A 13,164-nucleotide genomic window follows, 5' to 3' on the forward strand; every position below is an offset into this window, starting at 1 on the left:
ATTGGTGCTGTTTATAGAATTTCTTTTCAAAGAAATTAATGAAAAATAACCACCTTGACTTAGAAAAAATTTTCTAGAAGCATTTATTTATTTGCCATTCAAATCTATTCTAAATTTGTTTCTTGCCCACGTTTATACAGGGCAATGTGATAAGCTCAGTGTATACACATGGTTATATTTATATGTATTATAGCAACCATATATTCTAAATTAAAAATTGGTACAAGTACCCTAACATTTTTTAAAATTATAATTTTTATTTTAATACCTTTTTAAAAGATTTTTTCAAATCACAGATAATATTTTAATGTATTTATAGTTATTGATACCAAGTCACATAAAAGAAATAGCATAGGTGGGGAGATGAATAGTTTATATTAGGAATATCCTCGAAATTTAGGATTACAGGTTTATCTGTAACCTGTCTTTGCATCTGATAGGAATGGATCTCACATTAAAATTTATACACAGAGCACATAAGTAAAAATTTAAAAGCGGACACTTTAAACCTTTGATATATCTGAATGAGCATCTAAAGAACCATTCTCTGCTGTTTTTAATGTCATGGTAAAAATTATGGGTTAATATTTAAATGTGAATATGACTAAGACTGTCACACTTTGCACAGGCCTACAAAATAACCTTACACTTGTTAGCTTTCATTTCTTTGAAAACAGAATTCTAACAATTACTTATGGAATATCTGATATTTGGAGGATGATGTCAGAAGTGAATCTGTTCTGTAGACTTCTATCACACATCAAATGCATCAGATACGTCCATGACATGTGCATCTCTTTTCTTTTTTCTGCACTTCCACTTTTGTTCCTTAAGCTCGCGGTAATGTAAGGAAGCTAATTCCAGCTCCCTTATAGAGCTATATTGCTATTAAACAAGACTTAGCATTCACATTACTTTGCAGAAAGCTACTTATGAAAATTCAAAAACTTGGGAAGGGGGGTTGGAAGACAGTTATATAATATTAAAGTATTTTCTCTAATTGATTTGATCGTTTTTGTAATATGGATTAATTCATAAGATTTCCAAGAAAGATTTCCAATTTAATAAGAATGGCAATAATTACTAAAAAATGACTATAATGCATGTATATGTATATTATATATGTATATATACACATAAACTTACAAATACTGTATTTGTTTATATGTATTATAGCACAATTCTAGTTCTGCACCTCCTTAACTGTTTTTTTATTTTTATATTTTTAGAACCCTGATATTTGCATTTAATGAGGAAAAAGATGAAGGAGAAACAGGATATTCACTAAGGATTATACCTGCTTGCTGCTGCAGATCTATGGGCTAAGGAATTCTGCTGCTGCTGCTTGCTTAGGAATTGATCAGCTCTGTCATCAGACTGCATTAGAGTTTGCTTGCTTTTTATCTTTACATTGCCAGAAGAAATCCTGGTCGGAATGTAACAGTTACATCACTAATTACTATGGAAGGTGATAAACTGACACTCACTTTTTAAAGTTACATCTCATTCACCCACAGAAAACCATTCTTTAAAGCGAATAGAAACCAAGCCCTTGTGAACACTTCTATTGAACATGACTCATGGAGAAGAGCTTGGCTCTGATGTGCACCAGGATTCTATTGTTTTAACTTACCTAGAAGGATTACTAATGCATCAGGCAGCAGAGGGATCAGGTACTGCCGTCGACAAAAAGTCTGCTGGGCGTAATGAAGAAGATCAGAACTTTAACATTTCTGGTAATGCATTTCCCACCTGTCAAAGTAATGGTCCAGTTCTCAATACACATACATATCAGGGATCTGGCGTGCTGCATCTCAAAAAAGCCAGACTATTGCAGTCTTCTGAGGACTGGAATGCAGCGAAGCGGAAGAGGCTGTCTGATTCCATCGTAAATTTAAACGTAAAGAAGGAAGCTTTGCTAGCTGGCATGGTCGACAGTGTGCCTAAAGGCAAACAGGATAGCACATTACTGGCCTCTTTGCTTCAGTCATTCAGCTCCAGGCTGCAGACTGTTGCTCTGTCACAACAAATTAGGCAGAGCCTCAAGGAGCAAGGATATGCCCTCAGTCATGATTCTTTAAAAGTGGAGAAAGATTTAAGGTGCTACGGTGTTGCATCAAGTCACTTAAAAACTTTGTTGAAGAAAAGTAAAGCTAAAGATCAAAAGCCTGATACCAATCTTCCTGACGTAACTAAAAACCTCATCAGAGATAGGTTTGTAGAGTCACCTCACCATGTTGGACAAAGTGGAACAAAGGTCATGAGCGAACCCTTGTCATGTGCTGCAAGATTACAAGCTGTTGCAAGCATGGTGGAAAAAAGGGCTAGTCCTGCCACTTCACCCAAACCTAGTGTTGCTTGTAGTCAATTAGCATTACTCCTTTCAAGCGAAGCCCATTTACAGCAGTATTCTCGAGAACATGCTTTAAAAACACAAAATGCGAATCAAGCGGCAAGTGAAAGACTTGCTGCTATGGCCAGATTACAAGAAAATGGCCAGAAGGATGTTGGCAGTTTCCAGCTCTCAAAAGGAATGTCAGGCCATCTTAATGGTCAGGCAAGAACATCATCAAGCAAACTAATGGCTAGCAAAAGTGCAGCATTTCAGAATCCAATGGGTATCGTTTCTTCTTCCCCCAAAAATGCAAGCTGTAAGAACTCACAGGAAAGAAACAACGTAAAACAAGCTGCTAATAATAGTTTGCTTTTACATCTTCTTAAAAGCCAGACCATACCTAAGCCAATGAATGGACACAATCACAGTGAGAGAGGAAGCATTTTTGAGGATAGTAGTACACCTACAACTATTGATGAATACTCAGATAACAATCCTAGTTTTACAGATGATAGCAGTGGTGATGAAAGTTCTTACTCCAACTGTGTTCCCATAGACTTGTCTTGCAAACACAGAATTGAAAAACCAGAACCGGACCAGCCCGTTTCTCTGGATAACTTAACTCAGTCCTTGCTGAACACTTGGGATCCAAAAGTCCCCGATGTAGATATCAAAGAAGATCAACATACCTCAAAGAATTCTAAGCTAAATTCACACCAGAAAGTAACACTTCTTCAGTTGCTACTTGGCCATAAGAATGAAGACAATGTAGAAGGAAACAGCAGCCCTCAGGAAATACAGAGTGATGTGACAAAGTTTAATACACAGACTTATATGAGGACTTCTGTGATAGAAAGTCCCAGTACACATAGGACTACTCCAGTGAGCACTCCACCATTACTTGCATCCACCAAAGCAGAGTCTCCCATCAATCTTTCCCAGCACTCTCTGGTCATCAGATGGAATTCACCATACACCTGTGGCACTCAGTCTGAAAAGCCAACAAATATCACATCTAACCACTTAATGGACCTTACGAAAAGCAAAGAATCACAAGGAGAGAAACCAGTCCAAAATGAAGATGCACAAAACTCTGCAACTTTCAGTGCCAGTAAACTGTTACAAAATTTAGCACAGTGTGGAATGCAGTCTTCTACTTCAGGAGAAGAGCAGAGACCCAGTAAACAACTGCCAACTGTAAATACAGATAAACCTATAGGTATGATCGATAGATTAAGTAGCCCTCTGCTCCCAAATAAAACAAATGCAGTTGAAGAAAACAAAGCATTCAATAGTCAAGCAACAGGTTCTGAAGCAAGACTTTCTGGTTCTGAAATAGAAAATCTGCTCGAAAGGCGCACTGTCCTCCAGTTGCTCCTGGGAAACCCCAACAAAGGGAAGAGTGAAAAGAGAGAGAAAATTCCTTTAAGAGATGAGAGTACTCAGGAACATACAGATAGAGCTTTAAGTGAACAAATATTGATGGTAAAAATAAAATCTGAGCCTTGTGATGACTTACGTGTTCATAATACAAGTGTGCACTTGGGCCATGATGCTAAGGGTGCCCCATTCTTAGGTATGGCTCCTCCAGTGCAAAGAAGCGCAGCTGCCTTACCAGCTTCCGAGGACTTTAAATCGGAGCCTGTTTCACCTCAGGATTTTTCTTTCTCAAAAAATGGTCTATTAAGTCGATTGCTGAGACAAAATCAAGAGAGTCACCTGGAAGATGATCTGAACAACAGTCACAGAAATAGTGAACTGACACTCCTGGAATCAAAGAATCTTTGTATGGTCCCTAAAAAAAGGAAGCTTTATACTGAGCCATTAGAAAATCCATTTAAAAAGAGGAAAAGTCACATAGTTGATGCTGCAAACAGTCACAGTGCTTCAGAGGTACTGTATGGGTCCTTGATAAACCAGCAAGAGCTGAAATTTAGCAGAAATGATCTTGAATTTAAATATCCTGCCAGCCATGGTTCAGCTAGTGAAAGTGAACATAGGAATTGGGCCAGAGAGAGCAAAAGCTTCAATGTTCTGAAGCAGCTGCTTCTCTCAGAAAACTGTGTGAGAGATTTGTCTCAGCACAGGAGTAACTCTGTCGTCGAGAGTAAAAAGAAAGGACACAAAAATAATGTGCCCAGTAGCAAACCTGAATTCAGCATTTCTTCTTTAAATGGACTGATGTACAGTTCCACTCAGCCCAACAGTTGCATGGATAACAGGACATTTCCATACCCAGCAGTAAAAACTCCCGCGAGTCCTCCTTTTCCTGAGCACTTGGGTAGTGCAGTTTCTAGATCAGAATCTGGGCTTCTGAATGGATGTTCCATGCCCAGTGAGAAGGGACCTATTAAGTGGGTTATCACAGATGTGGATAAGAATGAGTATGAAAAAGATTCTCCAAGACTGACCAAAACTAACCCGATACTGTATTACATGCTCCAGAAAGGAGGCAGTTCTGTTACCAGTCGAGAAACACAGGATAAGGACATTTGGAGGGAGCCTTCATCTGCTGAAAGTGTCTCACAGGTTACAATCAAAGAAGAGTTACTTCCTGCTGTAGAAACTAAAGCTTCTTTCTTTAATTTAAGAAGCCCTTATAATAGCCATATGGGAAATAATGCCTCTTGCCCACACAGTGCAAATGGAGAAGTTTATGGACTTGTGGGAAATGTGCTAACAATAAAAAAGGAATCAGAATAAAATATACCTGCCATTCAGCTTTGATCTTTTTAAAACTAATTAGTATGAACTTGAGATCTGTATAAATAAGAGCATGATTTGAGAAAAGCATGGTATAATTGAAACTTTTTTCATTTTGAAAAGTATTGGTTACTGGTGATGTTTAAATATGCATACTACTTTTTGCTTTACGTTAGATGTCATGAGGAAACTACTGAACTAGCAACTGGTTGTTTAACACTTCTGTATGCATCAGACAACTGTGAGTAGCCTATGAATGAAATTCTTTATAAACACAGATAATAGGCATAAATTAAAATGTAAATTTCCATCCATAGTGGATTAATGCATTTTGCTGCCTTTATTAGGGTAATTTATTTTGCTTTTCAGAAGTCAGCCTATGTAACACATTTTTTTAAAGTCCAAATTGTTAAATAACTCTTTAAAGGGTAATTTATGAATAAAGGTCCTAGTGCCGATTCATTTTTCATTATCCAATTCAAAAATAAATTAGAAAAAAATATGCTTACATTTTTCACTTTTGCTAAAAAGCATATTTATTTTTAACTCTTGGAAAGGGTTTTGTGGTTCCCAATGTGTCCGTTCCACCCCAGTCCTTTTCAATATCTTTCATTAAACCTTGTACTACTTAGTAAAAATTGATTACAATTGACGGTCATTTGATAGACCCTTAAAAAAAAAGGTAGATTTCCATTTTTGTATTGTAACTACTTTGTTAAATTAATATTCCTCCTTTTACAGAATTAGGAAAGTTAACATTTATCTTCAGATGGTTTCCTGAATAGTCGAATATTTAAGTTGTTTTTAACAGAAGCAAAATGGCTTTTCTTTGGACAGTTTTCACCATCTCTTGTAAGTTATTTCTCACCTTTACTGTGGTACCTATGAGTCTCATGACCAGGCTTTCTTAAAGCTGGACTCAGACCACATGTATTAGAAACATCTGGAACACTCGTTTTAAAATGCAGATTCCTAGGCAGCATCTCAGCTCTACAGAGAAGAATCTCTGCAAAGTGGACCTGGGAATCTTCCATCTGCATCTTAACACATTTAATAAGAAACTCCCTAGGTGTTCCTTCTACACACTGAAGTTTCGGAACTATCGCTTATAACTTTTCTCAGAACACAGGACTGTAAAAAAACTATTTGATGCCTATATTTTCCCCAATACAGCCACACATCAACTAAATATTTGCAATATTGTAGTTCATATAGTACCGTTATATCTTTGGATATCAGGTTCAGAACACTTTTTATGACAAAAAAATTGGGTGGAGGGGACAACTTTCATATCTGGCTCAACATCTCAGGAAAATCTGTGATTATTATGTGTTCTAATGAGTAACATCTACTTAATTAGCCTTAGGGATGGAAAAACAGGGCCACTTATCAAACTCAGGTGATTCCAGGGTGGTTTGGAAACTTCTCCTGAATACATCCTTAACTTCTTTTAAAATCATTGTCCTAATAACAGTGCTGAAAAGATGAAAACATTTATTTCAAACTCAAGAAAGGCACTAAACTCAGATTAACTAAACAGAAAAGTTCAAAGGGTACATATACGTGACAGTATAATTGTACGCAGTCACTTCATTGATCTAGTATTTTAAAATAGTGGTTAAAAGTAAACATTGATGTTGTCTTGGAAGAACTTAACATATTATTGAGCCACATGTGGTTCCAATCTGGAAATAAAGTCCGTGTTTTTAAGTTTAGTTTTTGTAATCTACAGTTCATTCTCCGGATATTTTTGTTTTTAATCATGAACCAGATTGGCAACTGACCTATCGAAAATTGTTATATAATCAACTATTAGAAGGAAATCTATTTGAAGTTGTTCTACTCAAAGTTATTTTTAAAATTTTTATATTAAAAATGGGTGTTATTTCCTAATATGACCTAAAAACCATATTTTTTTTCTCAAAATGATTTGTTAATAGTTATTGGATATATCATAAAATAATAGGAGTGAATATTATGCTATATCATGGAGAGATGACGGCATATGCTTATTCTGAAATGAAAATTCTACTGACCAGTAAATATATTCTACTCCATCCTATATTTACTCTGTGACAATCTTATTGTCTACACTCTATAAATAAGGTTTTAAACAAGTCATTTCTGCCATTGTGAAAGATCTGGAGCCTTTGAGGTATACTACAAAAAATGGGCTTTTACAAATTAGGTCAGGGAAAGGAACATCAAGGGCCAGCATTGTTTTTGTTTTGTTTTGTTTTGTTTTGTTTTGTTGGGGTTTTTTTTGCTTGTTTCTTTGGTTGGTTGGTTGGTTGGTTGTTTTTGTTGTTAACTGTTAAAGGAATGAGGGTATATAATACATACATAAATATGACCACACACAATGTTATTCTGATTTACTAGAACATGTCCACAGCTTGAGTTTAGGATGATTTTGAAGAAGAGCAGTGAGAAAGGACATACATCCATAAATTCACTTTGTTTAATGCATATGTAGATAAAAGGATGCATATATACCCATTTTCAAGGACTATTTTAGATATCTGGACATTCTCTTCCTAATGAAGTCATTTGTGAAAGGGTACTGCAGCTCTCATTGACATCGGTAAGGTAGCGTTACCTCTTTATTCTCTGCTGCATCTTACAGAAGAGTAAACTGGTGAGAGTATATATTTTATATATATATATATAACATGTATATATATATATATAGACTTGTTACATGAAGATGTTAAAATCGGTTTTTAAAGGTGATGTAAATAGTGATTTCTTTAATGAAAAATACATATTTTGTATTGTTCCAATGCAACAGAAAAGCCTTTTAATCTCTTTGGTTTCTGTATATTCCATGTATAAGTGTAAATATAATCAGACAGGTTTAAAAATTGTGCATGTATACAGTTGCAAGTCTGGACAAATGTATAGAATAAACCTTTTATTTAAGTTGTGATTACCTGCTGCATGAAAAGTGCATGGGGGACCCTGTGCATCTGTGCATTTGGCAAACTGTCTTAAGTCAAATCGGATGTTCATCCCAACATGACAGTATTCCATTCCTGGACATGACTTCTGTGGTTTAAGCTTTGTGAAAGGATGTGCTTTGAGTCCAAGGGTCTTAAAACTTTTTAAAATCAAGTCAACCACTTTTCGACATAAAGAGTTCACACAACTACTTTCATGAATTTTTTAATCCCATTGGAAACAATATAACAGGAGTATTCCAGCATACTGGAATACAGGCACATTACCGTTCATGGTATGAATTCTGGGGTTTACACAACCAATTTTGATGTGATATCAGTAATATAATTTGTCATTTTTATTAGAAACTTAATTTCTTCATGTGATGTCATGAAACTGTACATACTGCAGTGTGAATTTTTTTTGTCTTTTTTTTTTAATCTTTTAGTGTTTACTTCCTGCAGTGAATTTGAATAAATGAGAAAAATGCATTATCTCTGGTTTGAAATGACTGTTATTTTTTGGGTTTCTCTGGCTTTTAGGTTTTTTATAAACGTAAAAGTCTCTAGTCATGAAAATAGCAATAAATTTCCAAGATTACTTTGCCCTTCTCAGAAACATGAACAAAACAAAACCAAAAAAAAAAAAAAAAAAAGGCCAGCAAGTTAGTGTATTTAGAGACAGGGCAATTGAGCATAGCTCGAAAAGATAATCAGCCTGTCCTACCTAGTCTTGATTCTGTTATTTGGTATGTAACTGGAATGATCACTAGATTTTTAAAGTGGAAAAGAGTTCGTACAATGTTCAAAAATAAAGTGATTTGGTATATACTTGTTTTAAGATAAGATTTTACTAGGTTTTTATTTAAGTTTCACTGTTATTTTATATAAAAGAAATAAGGTCTTTCATCCTTCAAAAATAAATGTGTGTGAGTACACACATACATATATAAATTTTTACTCTATAGGTAACAAGTAGTTGAAAATCATAAGCAATATACATATGTAATAAGTAATAAAGTCCAATTAAAAAAACTGATGGTCTGGAAATTTTTATTTTTACAAACATATTATTAATGATAGTTCAGAAGAAAAGCATTTCCCAAAGATGAGTTTCTATTTTCTGGCAACAAAAGAGGCCTATTATAATCTGAAAAATTTACAGCTTTTCCGACATGTTTATAAACATTACCTAAAAAATATCCAATAGAAATATGTCCAGCTTTTCTACAATATTAAAATGTTGAAAAGTTACATCTTGCTATATATGTAGACACTGTCATCAGATTCAGAAATGCACAACCATGCTTTGTTTATTGATTTATATGGTAAAACATAACAAGCGCGTCAAGTATTAAATTATCTAAGAGGAATTTTAAAGAGAATCATCAGTAATTCTCGACAATAAGGTACTACTAATGATTTTAATATGGAGAGTCTTCAATAATCAAAGCAGATTATAATCACCCATGCTATGCAAAGTTCTACTTAAAGCTTGTTAATGTGGGAATCTCAACAAAAATAATTTTGAAAATTTTGTCCTACCGCTGCTATCACTAAACTATGACCTGTTTGGTTACAGAAAATGGATTTTAAATATTTGTTATTGAGCATGCCATTTTTCATTTATTCCATAGAACTTAGAGAAGTATCAACACTAGCACCTTGTAAGGGTTGGTGGAGGAATTTATCTATTAGCATCATTTAGCATTAATTTATTTTGTTTCTCTAAATGGTACAATAATATTTACAACATTTTAAAATGCCATCTTCATAGGTAAGTTAAAGACCCCTGCTTTAAAAGACCAGAATTAATATACTCTAGTTGGTAGCAGAATGATTAGAACTACAATTCAAATCTTATAGATTCCAGCCCCAGGGAAGTGCTGCTGCACTTAAGATATCCTCTTTGAAGTGTCTAAAAGCAAATAGATAAACCTTTTCAAAAGTAACCCAAATTTTTAAATAGTGTACTTCTGTAGCCAGAAGAAGAGGATTTTTGAGCCATCCCAGTCTTTTACAGACTTTTTATTGACACAAAGACATAGACAAGCTTCTATTTTCCAGTCTGCTTTTACCAAACCTCATTGGTAGGTGCTCTAAACTTTGAGAAAAATGTACAATCCTTTTGGAACTGTCCATTTTGCTATTTTTTGCTTATAAACATCTCCAAGATCACATCTGGAAAAGGAAATAGCCTAACATCGTATGGGTTTCATAACCTGTATTTTTTTGAAAGCTACACCAGCGGCCACAGTATGGGTACATTTTTCTGAGATTGTATTTTACCTTAGCTAATTGATATAAAATGATACTTTAAGGATAGAATAGTGAGATGATTTTCTTACAATTAAACTACAGTTTTCTCCAGACTGGAAGAGCTGACTGGCAGCCATTGTAGATTTGTAAGTAAGCTGCAAACCCTATAAGACTTTTAGCACTTCGTTGAGTGTGTCAGTTAGCTTTGCTACATTTTTTAGTGTGCCCCTTTGACTTCTGGCCTTGCCTGCATTTTCATATTTTGAGCTCCTCCCACCATCTCACATCTTACTACCAATCATCACCAATCCTTCCAGTGTTCTAACTTCCCCTTCACTGTATCCTGAACGTATCCACCTTCTTGGCATCAGTACCTTCAGTCATGTAACATTCTCTGCCTAAAATGCTTCCTTCCTTTGGCCTCTCTTCCTTGTAAACTTTTCTATTTGTCTTTAAATATTTAACAAAGATTACCTCTTCAAAGTACCCCTCCCTCTGATTCTTCTAGGCAAAGCATGTTGTTCAGACCTCTGCAATCCCATAATGCTTTGTATAGATCTCCCTTATTGCACTCATTCAAGTAGTTAACAACCTACCTTGTAGTGTGTCTTCTTAATCTTACTTTCAGTACCAAGTGCAAATCCTGATACATAGCAGTTAATAGATGTATGCCCAGTCAGAGAATGAATGAAAAGGGATCTCTTCACACACACAAAAATGAAAGTCTGACTCCCCCTCTCTGGTCTCTCAAACCAACAAAGTAATTTATAAGATAGAGACACATGTATTTCCCTGAAGCAATGCCCAGACTCCCAAACACCTCTAGCTCTAGAGTTCATGATCTATCTGAGCCAACCCACATATTCTTCCTCTGCTTTCTCTAAACTCTTACATAAATGCTGTCTGCTGGAAATTCCTGATAAGAGGAGCTGATTCTTGAAAGGAGAATGGGAACGTTAGGGGTTTCATCAATAGAGGACTAATTACCTGTTGTACCATATCTTCCTATAAATAGCAGTGAGTATCTCATAAGCTTTGCCTTTAGCAGGGAAGCTATCAACCCTTCTAACACTTACTGTGCTGAGGCAGGCCTGAGGCAGGAATGCACAACCTCTCCTGCCAGTCGTGAATATGTTCATAGTCCAGAGGGCCGCATTCCCCCTGAACTATTCAGAATCAAACCCAGGTGGAACATGCTCTCTTGGTGAGTGGGGTACATCTCCTTGCTAAGACTCTCATCGGGGTAGGAGCTGGAATTAGCATTAAGCTATTTCAGATCCTCAAGGGAATCTGGGCCTCTGTGAGGTGCAAATGCAAGAAAACACTGCTACAATTTTAATTGAGAGGGTTGGCAAATATTTTCAAACAAAATCAAAAACTAACAAAAATTAACTCAGTCAAATCTTGGTCTTATTCTCATGCCATACAAAGAGGCTTCAACATTTAAATAAATACTGTTAATAATTTGTAAGGTTTGTATTAACACAGAAGAGAAAAGATATGTTGTAATTTTGTTGATTTCATCAAATATAAGCAATCATTCTGGAACATTCAGATTATGATAAATAGTATTTGATATGATCTAAATTTTCTACATTCTCCAAATTTGTCAAATATTTATTAATTTTCTCCATAATTAATATGGAGAAATAGCCATATGATATATATTAGCCATTTTAAGTGAAGAGACTCAAATCTCAGATGCCCTGCCATCTCTCCTCTTATGATCCATGCTTGTTCACCTGATGTGTGAAGGTGTGGTTGCCATGAAGATTAGTGGGGTCAATAGACTAATAAGAGACTCAGCCTGTTAGGGTCTTAACTTGGAAGTGAAGCAACTACTCCAAAGGTTCAGTTTTTTGTGTGCAGTCAATGGAAAAGTCACTGGAAAAGTTTTAACAAAAATTGTTCTTAATATTTTCAAAAAAGAAAAAAAAGGAAGGAAGAGAGAGAGGAAGAAAAGAAAAAGAGAAAAGAAAGAAGAAAGAGAAAAAAAGAAAAAGAGAAAGAAAGAAAGAAAGTAAGGAAAGAAAAAGAAAGAAAAGAAGAGAAAAAGAAAAAGGAATGAAAGGAAAGGAAAGGAAGGGAAGGGAAGGGAAGAAAGGAAAGGAAGAAAGTAAAAGAAGAAAAGAAAGGAGAGAAACCAGTGCCACATATAAACTAGTCCATTCATTTGAGGGCTATAAGACCAGATCACCAGATTTTAAGAGTATTAGAAAAGTAACACATTTGTTCCACTGAATAAGAACCATAAGTAGGTCCTTAATACAGGTGTGTCAAATTGTGAATGCAGACAAATCTCTTTTTTTTATATGTGTAATTGGGCTGATGTAATTTTTTTATTCTGATACAAAATTAATGTGATAAACTTTTTTAGCTATTGCATTTTATTTCTTCAGAAAAACCATATTTTCTGTACTCATTCCCAAGAGAGGAATTAAGGTCTTGGTTGAAACTGTACTTCTTGTGTGTCCAAATGGCAGTGAAAAATTCAAATATAGAGTATATTCAGGATGATGAGGTTTGTTTGCAGTGGAAATGGAATTCTTTCCTTTCCCTAGCCAAGCAGGACTGATAAACATTTTGATAGAAATCATATAAGGCCATGGGGAAGAAACAGATGGAAACCTCTAGCTTCGAGAGTGTCTTTCTCAAATAAAGGGAACATTTTCATGTAGGTGTTTATGTAATTAGAGGGACATTAGAGACAGATGGATTTAGAGGGAGGATGGAGAAATTGGAAGCACAGTGTCTCTAGTTTTGTTAAGGAAGAGATCTTCCCTAAGCCGATTCTTCCTATAAGCTAATATATAGCTTGAGCAAATCAAGAAGGCTTCTAATCTTAACTATTTTAATAGAGGATAATCATACTCATACTTTCATCAAATAAAAGGAGTTTCTAGTGAATCCGGACATTTAAGATCAGAT

The 13,164-nt window shown here is 35.2% G+C and overlaps 1 protein-coding gene across 8 annotated transcripts in view; it reads left to right on the forward strand.

The window, feature by feature from the left end:
* Positions 1-8,696, forward strand: part of NRIP1 (nuclear receptor interacting protein 1) — an 86,263-nt gene extending 77,567 nt beyond the window's left edge. For all 8 annotated transcript variants that reach the window (XM_011374260.2, XM_011374258.2, XM_023519978.1 and 5 more), the window contains one exon: positions 1,230-8,696. In XM_011374260.2, coding sequence (XP_011372562.1) covers positions 1,574-5,038 — 3,465 coding nt within the window. In that variant the 5' untranslated portion in view covers positions 1,230-1,573 and the 3' untranslated portion in view covers positions 5,039-8,696. The remainder of the gene's footprint in view (positions 1-1,229) is intronic.
* Positions 8,697-13,164: the final 4,468 nt, after the last annotated feature.

This window comes from Pteropus vampyrus, unplaced genomic scaffold (assembly GCF_000151845.1).
Source record: "Pteropus vampyrus isolate Shadow unplaced genomic scaffold, Pvam_2.0 Scaffold242, whole genome shotgun sequence".
Taxonomy (NCBI): domain Eukaryota; kingdom Metazoa; phylum Chordata; class Mammalia; order Chiroptera; family Pteropodidae; genus Pteropus; species Pteropus vampyrus.